The sequence below is a fragment of the Oncorhynchus keta genome, unplaced genomic scaffold, assembly GCF_023373465.1.
Source record: "Oncorhynchus keta strain PuntledgeMale-10-30-2019 unplaced genomic scaffold, Oket_V2 Un_contig_2214_pilon_pilon, whole genome shotgun sequence".
NCBI classification, from domain to species: Eukaryota; Metazoa; Chordata; class Actinopteri; order Salmoniformes; family Salmonidae; genus Oncorhynchus; species Oncorhynchus keta.
The window spans coordinates 53,639-70,687 of NW_026282779.1; the positions used below are offsets into that span (position 1 = coordinate 53,639).

The 17,049-nt window shown below is 43.2% G+C and overlaps 2 protein-coding genes and 1 long non-coding RNA gene across 4 annotated transcripts in view; 1 reads left to right on the top strand and 2 right to left on the bottom strand.

Annotated features, from left to right (window-relative positions):
* Positions 1-6,016, bottom strand: part of LOC127921366 (UTP--glucose-1-phosphate uridylyltransferase-like) — a 51,586-nt gene extending 45,570 nt beyond the window's left edge. The window contains exon 1 of one of the 2 annotated variants that reach the window (XM_052505060.1): positions 5,192-6,016. Coding sequence is in view for 1 of the 2 variants with exons in the window: in XM_052505059.1 (XP_052361019.1) it covers positions 3,768-3,786 (19 nt within the window). In the remaining variant the exon portion in view is untranslated. Of the gene's footprint in view, positions 1-3,767; positions 4,233-5,191 lie in introns of those variants that run through there. The other variant, XM_052505059.1, reaches the window with a different exon arrangement.
* Positions 6,017-6,169: 153 nt separating this feature from the next.
* LOC118380079 (malate dehydrogenase, cytoplasmic-like) lies at positions 6,170-16,468 on the bottom strand. Its single transcript, XM_035767085.2, has 10 exons — positions 16,305-16,468; positions 14,980-15,081; positions 14,373-14,469; positions 12,636-12,811; positions 8,742-8,864; positions 8,446-8,544; positions 8,255-8,332; positions 7,908-8,021; positions 7,385-7,474; positions 6,170-7,069 (listed from the first exon to the last, which is right to left on the bottom strand). Exons 1-10 carry the CDS (start codon positions 16,305-16,307, stop codon positions 6,947-6,949), a joined length of 1,005 nt encoding a protein of 334 aa, XP_035622978.1. The 5' UTR covers positions 16,308-16,468; the 3' UTR covers positions 6,170-6,946.
* Positions 9,669-11,545, top strand: LOC127921367 (uncharacterized). Its single transcript, XR_008108814.1, has 6 exons — positions 9,669-9,878; positions 9,918-10,159; positions 10,457-10,614; positions 10,656-10,772; positions 10,937-11,014; positions 11,384-11,545. It is a non-coding gene; the product is annotated as an uncharacterized LOC127921367 (long non-coding RNA).
* Positions 16,469-17,049: the final 581 nt, after the last annotated feature.

Genomic DNA, 17,049 nt, shown 5'->3' on the forward strand with positions numbered 1-17,049 from the left:
ATTAGTAACAGTCTAGTCTAGTAGCTCCCCATCTCCCTATAACATATCTATGAGATTAGTAACAGTCTAGTAGCTCCCCATCTCTCTATAACATATATATGAGATTAGTAACAGTCTAGTAGCTCCCCATCTCCCTATAACATATCTATGAGATTAGTAACAGTCTAGTAGCTCCCCATCTCCCCATAACATATCTATGAGATTAGTAACAGTCTAGTAGCTCCCCATCTCCCTATAACATATCTATGAGATTAGTAACAGTCTAGTAGCTCCTCATCTCCCTATAACATATCTATGAGATTAGTAACAGTCTAGTAGCTCCCCATCTCCCTATAACATATCTATGAGATTAGTAACAGTCTAGTAGCTCCTCATCTCCCTATAACATATCTATGAGATTAGTAACAGTCTAGTAGCTCCCCATCTCCCTATAACATATCTATGAGATTAGTAACAGTCTAGTAGCTCCCCATCTCCCTATAACATATCTATGAGATTAGTAACAGTCTAGTAGCTCCCCATCTCCCTATAACATATCTATGAGATTAGTAACAGTCTAGTCTAGTAGCTCCCCATCTCCCTATAACATATCTATGAGATTAGTAACAGTCTAGTAGCTCCCCATCTCCCATAACATATCTATGAGATTAGTAACACAGTCTAGTAGCTCCCCATCTCCCTATAACATATCTATGAGATTAGTAACAGTCTAGTAGCTCCCCATCTCCCTATAACATATCTATGAGATTAGTAACAGTCTAGTAGCTCCTCATCTCCCTATAACATATATATGAGATTAGTAACAGTCTAGTAGCTCCCCATCTCCCTATAACATATATATGAGATTAGTAACAGTCTAGTAGCTCCTCATCTCCCTATAACATATCTATGAGATTAGTAACAGTCTAGTAGCTCCCCATCTCCCTATAACATATCTATGAGATTAGTAACAGTCTAGTAGCTCCCCATCTCCCTATAACATATCTATGAGATTAGTAACAGTCTAGTAGCTCCCCATCTCCCTATAACATATCTATGAGATTAGTAACAGTCTAGTAGCTCCCCATCTCCCTATAACATATCTATGAGATTAGTAACAGTCTAGTAGCTCCCCATCTCCCTATAACATATCTATGAGATTAGTAACAGTCTAGTAGCTCCCCATCTCCCTATAACATATCTATGAGATTAGTAACAGTCTAGTAGCTCCCCATCTCCCTATAACATATCTATGAGATTAGTAACAGTCTAGTCTAGTAGCTCCTCATCTCCCTATAACATATCTATGAGATTAGTAACAGTCTAGTCTAGTAGCTCCTCATCTCCCTATAACATATCTATGAGATTAGTAACAGTCTAGTAGCTCCCCATCTCCCTATAACATATCTATGAGATTAGTAACAGTCTAGTAGCTCCCCATCTCCCTATAACATATCTATGAGATTAGTAACAGTCTAGTAGCTCCCCATCTCCCTATAACATATCTATGAGATTAGTAACAGTCTAGTAGCTCCCCATCTCCCTATAACATATCTATGAGATTAGTAACAGTCTAGTAGCTCCCCATCTCCCTATAACATATCTATGAGATTAGTAACAGTCTAGTAGCTCCTCATCTCCCTATAACATATCTATGAGATTAGTAACAGTCTAGTAGCTCCCCATCTCCCTATAACATATCTATGAGATTAGTAACAGTCTAGTAGCTCCTCATCTCCCTATAACATATCTATGAGATTAGTAACAGTCTAGTAGCTCCCTCATCTCCCTATAACATATCTATGAGATTAGTAACAGTCTAGTCTAGTAGCTCCCCATCTCCCTATAACATATCTATGAGATTAGTAACAGTCTAGTCTAGTAGCTCCTCATCTCCCTATAACATATCTATGAGATTAGTAACAGTCTAGTAGCTCCCCATCTCCCTATAACATATCTATGAGATTAGTAACAGTCTAGTAGCTCCCCATCTCCCTATAACATATCTATGAGATTAGTAACAGTCTCGTCTAGTGCAACAGTAATACAACAGCTCTATTCCACTACCAGGAAATAGACTTTGAACGGTGAGATCCATTTTGAATAGGCTACATGTCAACACTGTGACTTGTTCTATGGTTTTGGGACATCTGACACTGTCATTTCTAATAACCTATGACCAGGCAGTGGTTCCCGTATGGTGTGAGTCACTGACAGGGATTTTTTTTTAATTGATCCTTTATTTAACTAGGCAAGTCATTTAAGAACAAATTCTTATTTACAATGACGGCCTACACCGGCCAGACCCGGACGACCAAGAACCAAAATGAGTGAGTATATAGCAGGCTGGGGCTACCAAACTGCTGGCCTGATTGGACAACCACAGCCATGAGTAGCCCAACTAGAGGCTGAGGATACCAAACTGCTGCCCTGATTGGACAACCACAGCCATGAGTAGCCCAACTAGAGTCCGAGGATACCAAACTGCTGGCCTGATTGGACAACTACAGCCATGAGTAGCCCAACTAGAGGCTGGGGCTACCAAACTGCCGGCCTGATTGGACAACTACAGCCATGAGTAGCCCAACTAGAGGCTGAGGATACCAAACTGCCGGCCTGATTGGACAACTACAGCCATGAGTAGCCCAACTAGAGGCTGAGGATACCAAACTGCCGGCCTGATTGGACAACCACAGCCATGAGTAGCCCAACTAGAGGCTGAGGATACCAAACTGCTGCCCTGATTGGACAACCACAGCCATGAGTAGCCCAACTAGAGTCCGAGGATACCAAACTGCTGGCCTGATTGGACAACTACAGCCATGAGTAGCCCAACTAGAGGCCGAGGATACCAAACTGCTGCCCTGATTGGACAACCACAGCCATGAGTAGCCCAACTAGAGGCTGAGGATACCAAACTGCTGGCCTGATTGGACAACCACAGCCATGAGTAGCCCAACTAGAGGCTGAGGATACCAAACTGCTGGCCTGATTGGACAACCACAGCCATGAGTAGCCCAACTAGAGGCTGAGGATACCAAACTGCTGCCGTGATTGGACAACGGCAATGAGTAGCCCAACTAGAGGCCGAGGATACCAAACTGCTGGCCTGATTGGACAACCACAGCCATGAGTAGCCCAACTAGAGGCTGAGGATACCAAACTGCTGCCGTGATTGGACAACCACAGCCATGAGTAGCCCAAGTACTGCATTCTCAAATAACATAAGCTACTATTGTTATATTACTCTAATTATGTCAGAGGAGAAAGAACAGCCATCTCTGGTATGGAGGATTTAGTGGGGGTACCCATTCTTGACCTGTCAGCGTGCAAGTTTGGAATTGGACATGACAGTAAGAAGTGGGAGCTCATTTGTTAGGCCCAGCCTGAGGTCCAATGGTACTAAGGTACCTTTCAAGTGATAGCAACATTCAACCAAGTTTTATTTTAATTTTATTTTTACAGGGACAGTGCACATTAATCAACGTTTCAGTAAAAGTGCCGGTTTTAGCCAGCAGGCTAATTTTCAACCGCAGTCCCTAAGTAGCCTAAAACAATTCATTGTTATTGAATTACATTGAATTCATTTGGGTAAAAAAATAAAAATACAACAATGTGTACATTGTATTCACAGAGGATAGTACTTCAAATTATAACACTAGTTGGTACTTTTAGACTTTACTCTCCAGACAATGTACACGTAGAAGCTGTTAAACTTATTTTCAATACATTCACTGTGGTATTCATTCTTCATCATTGTAGTTGGCTGCATCCACACAATCACTTACCTTCAAAATAACGTGCCATATTCCAAAATGTTATAAAGGCTCAATAATCAGAAATCACCTATGGAGGTCAAATGTTCTGTACAAATCCAAAATCGGTATTTCCACTAGGCAGCGTATCAAGTTATCAAGGATATTCAACTATAACTATATTGAAACGAAATTGGTCAAATAATCCAATAAAATGTAAGACATATTCCAGAAGAAAAAAAAACGTTTTTTTTGTTGTTTTTTTGTAAAACCCCAAATGGTCATTCAGTCATTCATCTATATGGCCACCCCAGTGCAGAATGGACTGCTGAAGCCATAACTTGCTAGAGCACTCCTCTCTCACAAATGAAATCCTTTTCGCAATTCCTCCACCGCCAGCACTTTCCAAAGCGAGACAACCCGACCTTTATTCCATCAATCGTTTATCTCACTTGACTTCAGCCTAATGAAACGCACCCCGGCCCGACTGCAGCCTACCTATTGGTATTTATGTAGACTATATTTCACAAATACAATTAGCCTATGCCTTGTACGGATTTTGGGTCTGCCCCTTTCCCAGGCAAATAAACCACGTCACATTTCCTCCTGGACTGGCTATGGACCTTTTGGTGCTTTCAAGACAACTTGGAACTACAAAAAATTTTAGATTGTTTTTTATTTTAAAGGCCAAATAATGACGTCAGTGATCTTCAGGTCAAAAAGTCGCACCTCAACAAAGATGCCCTAGTTTCCCACTTGGAATTTCAAGTTGGATGACGATTCTAAACTATTTTTTCCATTAGAGCTAGTTTTCTCCCCCGAGTTCCCAGTTGTCATGAACGCACTGAAGGCGGAGATTACACAAGTTCCCAGTGGGTTTGAACGCGGCATTTGCTTCTACTAATATACTCCCTCTCTTGCTTTAGCCTCGCCCCCATGATATCTTATATATATATATATTAAGATAGCCTAGCGTAGACAATCAGATAGATACAGTAAATCAGTAACATATTAAAGCCAGCATAGACCCGGCCCACACGAATAACCGATCTATAGGTCTAGCCTAACCTTAAAATAAATGTTGCCTAGTGGTGTATCGAATGTTAGTTACATTCCCGAATGCAGAACGATGGATGCGGAAATGATGGGGACAGGTTATTACGTTTTTTTCCACTGTATAGCATAGCCTACACATCAAACATGGATTATACATGATTTAAAAAATAACATTGCAACATTATTACCAGATCAACTGGCTATTGTTTCTATTGGTTTTCCAAAACATTCTGAATATGCTATGACAATGTAGATAGCCTACCCAATAATAGGCCTACAAAGATCAAACCACTCGTAGTGGGCTACTCTTGTTAACTTCTCTTTTACGACGACAGTTATGATTATTGGCACCCAGCAAGGTATTGGACAATTTATTTGAGCTAATAAATGCATTTCCTTACTGTTTGGCTTGTAGGATGTTGGCGACAGGAAAATCGTGCGATAGGCTTGTCCAAGTATGGACACAACCGCGAATACCGGTGAAATTAGCGCAACTAATGTCTCCTTGGGAGTTTATTTACATTAAAATGACATGCAACACATTGTATTGAATATTGGGCAGGTATTTTAGTAATTAGTTCACACAAAAACACTATAATAGATTAATTTGATCAAAATGATATAGAAATGCCATTCCAAAACAAGGACCAATGAAAAGCTTGTATCCGAATGCTGTGGCCAATGAAAATGCAGTTTTTCACGACGTTCCTGAACCCAAAATACCAGAACCACGACATTGATGCCACGTCAATGAACACATTCATACTAATGGGTACATAGCTAGGAGACCTGGGCAACTCGAGGCCTGATTAGTGTCATACTTTCCCCCCAGCTAAAACACAGGACTCCAATGATCATCTTCAGTTTAAAACGCAAATAAAGTTATCCGTTGTGTTTGCTCGGGACAGGGGGCGGGACACACCCCATCCCAGAGTTAGGCCTATGGGTATTTGGGTTAGAAACCAGACTATTAACATGGAACGTAAGTAAACATTTCAGGTACAGAATGCTTACGAACATGGACACTCAGTGATTTTAAATAATGTTCTGATTGAATTGCAGTACACAAGTCCTTACGACTCAAATGAAAGGACGAATTTAAAAAAAAAAAAAAATTTTTACTACAGGTGACAAAGCAGTGCAAGTCAAGGAAAATCTGATATAGGACTTTCTGGGTGTAAACTATATATAATTTAACATTTATGGATCACACTCCCTCCGGCTAATCTTAATATTTGTTTTACTAAATACTTTATAATAGATGCTGCACTGTTGAAAGGAGAGCTGGCAAGCTAGCACGTCATTATACTGTGCCTAGCTACACTATTCATAGGACTAATGAAATGTTGATTTGCGCAGAAATTGTGAAATTTACTGAATCATTTGAGGATAAATGTTTTATTGTTTCGTCAGGAGTGATTCCAGGGAGATAATATCCAGAGGTTTGAAACAATTAACCATAGATACACTGTCCTGGGTTTTACAGATTAGAATGTGCTACCCCCTAGTGGCAGGACTATGCCATAACCACCTGCTCCGATTATAAATAGGATTACAGGTGGTGATCACATTCAGATTGTCAAATATCATAATGGGAAAATGCCAAATAGTAAACAAAACAAATAAATGAGGGTAAATATTAATTCAACCAAGAGTTGTTTCACAAAAATATTAAGTTAAATCTAGAAACACTATATATATGCCATTTAGCAGACGCTTTTATCCTATACATTGTTTGCTGATTTTATTGTTCTGACAACAATTTAACAGTAGAACAATGATCGTCATAGTAACTACTGGTGCATCAACTACCCATAACAATTCTCCATTCCATGGTAAGCATGGTAACCATCCAAACAGGGATAACCTGTTCAGAAGTGTGTAACATTAATGTTTTGGACACAGAGCTGCTGCAGTGAGTGTATCATGCCATGTTCATGTGCTATCAGAATGAGCAGAAACTCAGGTCAAAAAAAAAAAAATTGCTGTAAAACATATGAAGTTAAACCGTTCATATGGAACTTCCAAGTTGGATATTCCAGAGTTTCCTAAGTTCTGAGTAGCACGTGAATGCAGCATCACAGACGCGAGTCTGGAGGTATGGGTTCTGCGTCCAAGTGCTGTTGCCGGGTTGGTTGCCGTGGCTGGGAGCGTAGTCAAGCGCTGAGGAAAGTGACGGCGGTGTCCCTCTCCTCCACCAGCTCGGCTGCCGTGGCGTCCATCTTGCCTCGGGAGAAGTCGTTGATGGCCAACCCGTCCACAATCTTCCACTGCTTGTCCTGAGGATAACAAAGACAGGAGAATAATGTATATTGAATAATAGGCCAAAGTGATCAACTTCCCACTGCAATAGGTAGTTGGTCGTAGACTAAAGCACCCGTTTATAGTCAATAGAAGCAGAGCTCTCTGGTTAAGTGGTGATGACAGCTGATCATGAAGCACAATTATGATCTTTGTCCCAATTATTGGTTTTTGACCAATCAGATAAGATCTTTCACCAATAATTGGGCAAAAGATCAGAATTGTGCTGCCAATGTAAACGCAGCCTTCGTATGGAGGAGTGTAGAGAGCAGAGTGTCAGGGATCTGTCTCACCTTGATGTGAACAGGGAATGAGTAGATGAGGTCTTCAGCGACACCATAGGAGTTACTGCTGGAGTAGACACCCATGGAGACAAACTCTCCCTGCAAACACAAGAGGTCAGAGGTTAGGGCTGTCTTCAGGAGCCATTAACCCAAAGACAGGCTGCTCCACACTGTTCAGGAACCATTAACCTAAAGACAAGCTGCTCCACACTGTTCAGGAGGCATTAACCTAAAGACAAGCTGCTCCACAATTCTACACCCTCTTCCCAAAGTGTGCAACTGCACACATCTCATAAATGTAACAATGGCCTCCGGCTAAATATTACACCATCCATGACTGTGAAATTGTAGGAGTGCACATTCTGGGAGAAGGGTGAAGAATTGAGATTCATCCATACTTTAAATAGTAGAGTGCCCTATAGATTAGGAGTTATTAAATATAGCCTTAAAATGGTTACAATGAAGATTTGGGTAGGGTAAACTAATCCTAAATCTGTATCTTAAAGCCACAGAATTGTCCCACTTAGCTGACCTCAGGAGTGCCTGACCAGATGTCCCTCATGTGATCACAGATAGCCTTGGCTGCAGACATGGCACTGGACAGCTTCCTGGCCGCGATAACCGCAGCACCCCTCTGCTGCACTGTCTGAGAGGGGGGAAGAGGAGAGAGGAAGAGCGATGCCTTATAAAATGTCTCATCCCTACTCCAATAGTCTTCTTCAGCAGTCTCAATTCATCTTTCCAGGATTCCTCTCCCCTTATCAAAACACATCGAGAAGGTCAGAGGTCACTTTCCCTTGGACCATCTCCAATGTGAAGGGGGGGGGTTAAAGTTCACACAGCCAGATGAACATGTGTTTTACAGTAGAGTAAACTCACAGAAATGAAGGCCCCTTTGAGCCAGTCATCGTCCTTAACAGCGGCGAAGCAGGCCAGGTCGCTGCCCGCCATGTTGACCTTGGTAAAATAATAATTACATATTGTTAAATAATATTACACACAGTATTCACTACTGCCTTGGAGTGATATAATAATACTTCATTATTACATTGTGATAAATGATATATTACCTTGCAGTGGTGGACGTCTGGGTACTGAGTGGACGAATGGTTGCCCCAGATTATCACATTCTTTACCTGGGTGGCCGGCACGCCGCAGCGCATCCCAACCTGGGGGGAGGGAGGCAAGAGAGCTGTGTAAGGATGATGTTACCATCTATTAAGATAATCCACACACACTATTTGTCCCCCCAATGAAACTTAAAAACACCCACTACAGTTCAAATACAGACAGACTCAGTCAGGGATTGGGGTAACTATTCATTCAGGGGGTTCAAGGGAACAAAACCACTTCTCCACACAGGTACCTGAGAACGGGCGCGGTTGTGGTCCAGACGGGTGAGGCAGGAGAAGTTCTCTTTGGGGATGGACGGGGCAGACTTGGCTGCGATCAGACAGTTGGTGTTGGCTGGGTTACCTACCACCAGGACCTGACCAAGACAAGGAGAGGCCATGTTATAAAACAGTCGTACACACACAGAGAGCAAGACAGAAAACACCATGGTGATGGGGAGAATCTCCCCTTTCCACTGGGGTCAGTTTGTAGCCCAAACGGTTCAGACACTACAAACAGAAGGTACAGACGAGTCCCATCAGGCTTGTAGAACAAAACTGAGACCCATCATGTTCCTGCGAGTCGCATCGGAGAGTTTCCAACCAGTTTGGATGCTACAGCAGTTTGTGAGTAGACTTATTTTCAGAGTGTCTCATGGTCTGAAACATGACTGCAGATGTGGAAGACTGACATTAGGCGGATTGAGATGCACCTCACATTTTAACTTACCCTTCCTGGGAACGGGGTTAGTATTGAGTAGTTTGAATGAATAAGGAGCCCTATGTAAACTGCTTGTTACTCAGGCCCAGAAGGCAGGATATGCATGGTAGTATTGGATAGAAAACGTTAAGGTTTCCAAAACTGTTCAAATAAATGTCTGTGAGTATAACAGAAGTGATATGGCAGGCGAATAACCTGAGGAAAATCCACCTAGGAAATGATATTATATTGAAATGGCTGTTCTCATTGAAATCCTATCCACCATATAAAATACTTAGGACCCAGTTCACAGTCTCCATGGCTTCCTCAACATGTGGCCAGTCTTTAGGCATTATTTCAGGCTTTTACTTTGAAAAATAAGGGAGAAACACCACTTTCAATGAGGACAGTGGACATTTCCAGAGATGTGTCCTGCGCGTGACCGGGAGCGCACCTTGTTTTTCCTTTTCTATTGAAGAAGCTTTTGTCCGGTTGAAATATGGATTATTTATGACAAAAACAACCAGAGGATTGATTATAAACATTGTTTGACATTTAAGCTTTTACAGTACTTTTTCATGCTAGACAGTCAGGCAGAGTGCAAGGTTGAAGACACCATGCTAGACAGTCAGGCAGGCAGAGTGTAAGGTTGAAGACGCCATGCTAGACAGTCAGGCAGGCAGAGTGTAAGGTTGAAGACGCCATGCTAGACAGTCAGGCAGAGTGTAAGGTTGAAGACGCCATGCTAGCCAGTCAGGCAGAGTGTAAGGTTGAAGACACCATGCTAGACAGTCAGGCAGGCAGAGTGTAAGGTTGAAGACGCCATGCTAGCCAGTCAGGCAGAGTGTAAGGTTGAAGACACCATGCTAGACAGTCAGGCAGGCAGAGTGTAAGGTTGAAGACGCCATGCTAGACAGTCAGGCAGAGTGTAAGGTTGAAGACGCCATGCTAGCCAGTCAGGCAGAGTGTAAGGTTGAAGACGCCATGCTAGACAGTCAGGCAGAGTGCAAGGTTGAAGACGCCATGCTAGACAGTCAGGCAGGCAGAGTGTAAGGTTGAAGACGCCATGCTAGACAGTCAGGCAGGCAGAGTGTAAGGTTGAAGACGCCATGCTAGACAGTCAGGCAGGCAGAGTGCAAGGTTGAAGACGCCATGCTAGACAGTCAGGCAGGCAGAGTGTAAGGTTGAAGACGCCATGCTAGACAGTCAGGCAGGCAGAGTGTAAGGTTGAAGACGCCATGCTAGACAGTCAGGCAGGCAGAGTGTAAGATTGAAGACGCCATGCTAGACAGTCAGGCAGGCAGAGTAAGGTTGAAGACTCCATGCTAGACAGTCAGGCAGAGTGTAAGGTTGAAGACGCCATGCTAGCCAGTCAGGCAGAGTGTAAGGTTGAAGACGCCATGCTAGCCAGTCAGGCAGAGTGTAAGGTTGAAGACGCCATGCTAGAGTCAGGCAGGCAGAGTGTAAGGTTGAAGACGCCATGCTAGACAGTCAGGCAGAGTGTAAGGTTGAAGACGCCATGCTAGCCAGTCAGGCAGAGTGTAAGGTTGAAGACGCCATGCTAGCCAGTCAGGCAGAGTGTAAGGTTGAAGACGCCATGCTAGCCAGTCAACAGGCAGAGTAAGGTTGAAGACTCCATGCTGACAGTCAGGCAGGCAGAGTGTAAGGTTGAAGACGCCATGCTAGACAGTCAGGCAGGCAGAGTGTAAGGTTGAAGACGCCATGCCAGCCAGTCAGGCAGAGTGTAAGGTTGAAGACGCCATGCTAGCCAGTCAGGCAGAGTGTAAGGTTGAAGACGCCATGCTAGACAGGCAGGCAGAGTGTAAGGTTGAAGACGCCATGCTAGACAGGCAGGCAGAGTTAAGGTTGAAGACGCCATGCTAGCCAGTCAGGCAGGCAGAGTAAGATTGAAGACGCCATGCTAGCCAGTCAGGCAGAGTTTTGAAGACGCCATGCTAGACAGGCAGGCAGAGTGTAAGGTTGAAGACGCCATGCTAGACAGGCAGGGAGTGTGGAACCCATGCTAGACAGTCAGGCAGAGTGTAAGGTTGAAGACGCCATGCTAGACAGGCAGGCAGAGTGTAAGGTTGAAGACGCCACAGTCAGGCAGAGTGTAAGGTTGAACCCAGCCAGACACTCAGGCAGGCAGAGTGTAAGGTTGAAGACGCCATTCTAGCCAGTCAGGCAGAGTGTAAGGTTGAAGACGCCATGCTAGCCAGTCAGGCAGAGTGTAAGGTTGAAGACGCCATGCTAGACAGGCAGGCAGAGTGTAAGGTTGAAAACGCCATGCTAGACAGGCAGGCAGAGTGTAAGGTTGAAGACACCATGCTAGACAGTCAGGCAGAGTGTAAGGTTGAAGATGTTCTATCATGGCAGCTTCAGCCTTGCACGCTGCCTGAAGACAAGTTAAGTTTTTGCAACAAGGTCACTTGGGGAAGAAATGACAAGGGTGCAGGACAAGTGCCAGCACACACACAAGCAGTCACACTCGTCAGTCTGACAGCCCAACACCTGTTGCTAGATCAGTGTCTGAGGCCAAAAGGCCTCCTCACAACACACCCACAGTTCCACTGGCACTAGTCGGGACATTCCAGTCCTTGGCGGAGTTCCTATTCTCTACAATTAAAAATGACTCATTATAATTCTCTAGTTTCCACCATATTCCTCACACCAGTCCATTTATTTTGTAAATCCATGAAGTTGAGGGCACACTTGGGGAGCAGGAGAGAATCGGAATGTCTCCCTTGACTCCTGGGATGGAACCCAGACAGACTGGATACAATGAGGCTTCTAGAGAGAAGTGGACCAACTCCTGGGATGGAACCCAGCCAGACTGGATACAATGTGAGTGGCTTCAGCCAGACTGGATACAATGTGAGGCTTCTAGACAGAAGTGGACCAACTCCTGGGATGGAACCCAGCCAGACTGGATACAATGTGAGGCTTCTAGACAGAAGTGGACCAACTCCTGGGATGGAACCCAGCCAGACTGGATACAATGTGAGGCTTCTAGAGAGAAGTGGACCAACTCCTGGGATGGAACCCAGCCAGGGTGGATACAACGTTAAGCTTACAGACCAAAGCAGACCAGATAGGTGAGGTAGTGTTAAGACAGGCAGGCAGTTTAGATTTAAAAAAAAAATCAAAACACACGCTCACAAAACAAACCCACAAACAATGCACACACACCAATGGCATTCCAGGCCAGTCTTTCCATAGGAATTAAGAGCCCAACACATGGTGAACTGAATTTCAACAGCTCTGAGGTGCAGCATCACGAGTCCTCTCTATGTCTAAGGACAAATGGCTTACACTATACCACAAACACAGGGTACCTGCTAGTGTTGACAGACAGCTAAGTCTGCATTGACATTTAGGGACACATTGACAGTCACCAGACACCCCACACAAACAAACCCTGTCTGTTGGGCTCTGGCTATTATCTCACCTTGACAGTTTTCTTGGCATACTTCTCCAGCGCGGCCCCCTGGCTCTTGAAGATGGCCACGTTAGCCTTGAGCAGATCCTTCCGCTCCATACCCTCTCTCCTGGGCATGGAGCCCACCAGGATAGCAGCGTCCAGGTCCTTAAAGGCAACCTCCTCCTTGTCCGTGGGGATGACCTCTGAAAACAGATGGAATAAACAGGGGCTTGTTCAGTCGGTATCAAGTAGTCAGAAAAAATAAGCATGAAAGGGAGGGACTATCTGAACATGTCCTATAAGACACTTGTAGGTTTCTTTCCTTGTCTGTGAGAATGACCTCTAGACGAATCAAAAATACAACCGACCAGGGTTGGTTCAATGGGCAGCACATGGACCACCAACAGAAGGAAAAACTGGATGATAAAGACCACTTAATCGTTGAAGGTTTTACTACAGTGCTGTCTAATTAATCTCTACAGGCTCGGTGGGTCCCCCGACGGTTTATAATATTAGCCTGAGGTTGTAAGTAACAAGAACATTTCCCAGGTCAGACATCTGATATTCGCACAAAAACTTCAAATCTTGTTAATCTCTAACTGCACTGTTCAATTTACAGTAGCTATTACTGAAATAATACAATGTTATTGTTTGAGGAGCACACAGTTATGAACTTAAATGTATTAATAAACCAATTAGGCACATTTTGACCAGCATTGGATCAGTCAAAAAATCACACACACACCACCGCTGCCATCTAGTGGCCAAAATCTAAATTGCACCTGGGCTGGAATAAAACATGGCCTTTGTCTTGCATTTCAAAGATGGTACAAAAACAGCATGTTTTTTTTCTTTGTATTGTCTTTAACCAAATCTAATGTGTTATATTCTCCTACATTAACTTCACATTTCCACAAACTTCAGAGTGTTTCCTTTCAAATGGTAGCAAGAATACACATATCTTTGCTTCAGGTCCTGAGCTACATGCAGTTCCATTTGGGTATGTCATTTTAGGCAAAAATAGAAAAAATAAAGAAAAAGGGAAGATAACTATGATGAGGACAGCAGGAAGTTGTTTTTAAGGACAGCAGGAAGTTGTTTTTAAGGTGTGCTTTATTAGGCTCAGTCCTTCAAGCACAATGTTTTAGACGTGATCTTTTGACAATGAAAGTGGCCTCTATGGAGAAACAAAGGCTTGGGTTTGTTTTACCCATCACATTGTCTAAGTGTGGTTCTCTGTTTCAAACCCCATTTTGTCACAACACCTTACATTCTCATCAGCTCAGTCACACTGTTTTTGCTTTTACGGTTAGCTTCAGCAAACCCCTGTATCGATCCCTTTGTTCTGCTACTGTTGTCTGTGGGACATAGACTGTTGCCAGTTAACTGCTTTAAAGGGATACTGCGAGATTCTGGCAATTCTGAAAATCCCACCGATCTGGCAAACACCTTAAAAATATTTGAAAGAATTTAAATAGTGCTTGAAGCCAGATGTGGTTGGGACACAGGGTCACCACACTATAGACACCCCCCCCCCCACATTGAAAATTGTCTTTGCAACACACCATACACAGAGAGAACATTGTCTTTGCAGCCCTGAGCGTTAATACAGGGGCCTCACAGCCGAGGTGAGAACAAAGCAAGGACACCACCAATTGACAACAGAAAAAAAACAGTCACAATGGAGATGGAGATACTACTGGTGCCTCACAACTAAAGCAAAGCCACGTCAATCCAGTGAGTGTCGTCTGCCCCATGGTTTACCTCTGAGGAGTGGGAGGGCACAGTCCTGCAGCTCCATGACCACGCCATCCAGGACTGGCAACATGGGGGTGATGTCCAGCAAGATCAGGGTGATTGGCTGAGAGGAGAGACCATGAAATGACAGGACTAGATAAATGAGTAGGATCTATTGATCTTTCCGCTGACTTACAGGCTGGTAGATTGCTAACTGAACAGATGTGTATGGTTCATATGATTACTACATTGACAACACTGCTTGTTATGACTATTTGAAGGGACAGTGTTGGGCCTATGAACCCGCCAGTAGGCTGTATGCTAGTGGTTCTATTTCAGGCAATTCAAGGACACTAAAGCCTTGAGTGAAGCTCTGCAGGTTATGTGACTGAAGGGGTAGTGTGTGATGCTGCATGTTGCCCATCAGTCGTGATTTTTTAAATTGTATTTAACTGACAGGAGGTATCTGACATGGCACCCTATTCCCTATATTGCGCACTCATTTTGACCAGAGCAAATAGGGTAAGTAGTGGACTATATGGGGAATAGGGTGTAATTTCAGACAATAGACAACCCCTAACAGGATCAGCTGGGATATTACGCAAGTCAAGCCAAAGCTTTTCCTTCCCTCTACCTGATCTTTGCCAAACACATCTCCCTTGGCGATGCCAAACAACAAGGAGTAGGCAATCTGCCCAGCAGCGCCGGTCACCAGAACACGAACAGGTTCAGCAGACTGCAACACAAGACACAGAAACACAGATCTGGGTCCTATTCATTAGGGCACATTACACAGAGGTTATTTAGACACTTACCCAGAGTGAAGTAGCCTAAAAACCTGTAGTAAAATGTTTCACAATAGAATACAAATGTGTATTTAGTTTTGGACAAGTTCAGGTAGTAAGTCCCCATTTCAGTTCATTTTCTTCCATTTGTTGACAAAAGAACAACCAAGCACTGACAAATGTTTGGTCCTCCCGTCACTGAAATTTCAGGAGCACATTTTCAAATATTGCAGGTGAACCAGGCATTACTTGGGAGTTTGAGGAAATTATCCAGCTAGGGAAAACATTTGGGAAGTCTTACAATAATATTAATGTTATGTAATAGGCTTGTATAGGAAAAACAGTCAACAACAGTCAGGTAAAAATGAGGTGTACATTAAATGGGAATGAGGCGAGTGGGATATCTTTGACGAATTGGCTGAGAGTTCACTCGTAAAGTGACTGTCAGTGACAATACTAGAGAGAACTGTACTAGAATTGTAGCTCTTCTCCAACAATAGTATTCCATATGGGTTCCGTGACCGGACAATGTCGGAGTGAGGATTTATTAACTCACGAGGTAAGCCACGGTGAATTTAAAAATAGAACTCACTCCTCGAGCCATCTGAGACGAGATATTTATAGCTACTGTAGAAAACTGTCACCATTAATTCAACCTTTTCCCTTTCACACAAATCTAGAGTCCAAAAAAATGCAATTGCATTTAGCTGGGGAGAAAGTCGCATGCCATAATTAGACAACTTATTTAGATAACGATAGGCCACAATAACACATTCTGCCAATTTGACCTTGTCAAAGAAATGTAGACACATGTGCATACTACACAGCTGTCGAAACGACATTATACGAGAACATGCCAAATTGACTGGCACATTGCCAACAAGGAATTAGAGATTGTACTCCTTCCAACTTGTCTTTAGACATATCACAAGCAAAAGTCGTTTTACAAACATGTTTAAATTGTTACAAAAGTTGGTTACCGGAAACTAACTAGTTACTGTATAAATTAGGTTAGCTAAATTACTTGCAGAAGCAAGCGTTGGTTGATGGCAACAAGCGAACGAAAAGCCACCTCGCTGTCAGCGTACTACTATAGCAGGTGTGTGCATTTATCATTTCAGTAAAGCTAAAGTTCCGTAAACAAAGTTAATACAACTTTTTGTTTGTTACTTACCATCTTTGTATGGTAACTTGGACTATTCTCCCACTGTTCTAGCAACAAGAGGTCACCCCTATTTCTTGAAATCAGAGTGGTCACGAGGTGGCCAGGACATCGTTTATAGGCATGCGCCGCAAAGCTGGTGGCTCTCGGGAAATGTAGTCGGAAATTTTTCAGCCAAAGACGGTAGTACCAGATATTTGTATAACTTACTCTAATTGCTCTATCGGTGATAGTACCAAAGACAGTACAGTACGCTGGGTTAGTTTTACACATCTTTGACAGTACAGTATGCTTCAGCTGTGTACGTTGACCTTTTTAAAGTTAATGAGGTTGACAGGGGAATAAATAACTACTTTACCCATTATTCAGTCCTAACATTTAAAGTCCCCTTTTATTTACTAATTACAAAAAGTCCAAAACTGTCTCTTGCATATTTGTATTTGATTGATTGATTCAGTTGAAATAAGGATACTTTAACTTCTGTTGTAAAGCTATAATTTTTATGTATATTTTTTTATAGAGCTCCGCTGCTAGCCAAAGGTGTCGGAGCAAGTGATGCCAATTCAGCGACTTTGTTGTTAGATTTAGAGAGTTTTCATTCCCCTCTAGCGGCTTTTATTCGTAAAAGAGTATAGCGACAAATGTAGCTACTTTTTAAGGCTGCCCCAGCGACTTTTTGATGATTTAGCTACTTCCCTGTTTGTGTGTGTGCCCTCTCGGCTGATGTTGTTGTTGTTAAATGACACATTTTACATCA

What these genes read in the sequence shown, in the direction of transcription:
- LOC118380079 (XM_035767085.2), bottom strand. An exon ending in ATGTGTTTGGCAAAGATCAG is followed by an intron (nt 14,470 to 14,979) that starts GTAGAGGGAAGG and finishes CTCTCCTCTCAG; the next exon opens with CCAATCACCCTGATCTTGCT. An exon ending in TCTGGTCAGGCACTCCTGAG is followed by an intron (nt 7,475 to 7,907) that starts GTCAGCTAAGTG and finishes TTGTGTTTGCAG; the next exon opens with GGAGAGTTTGTCTCCATGGG.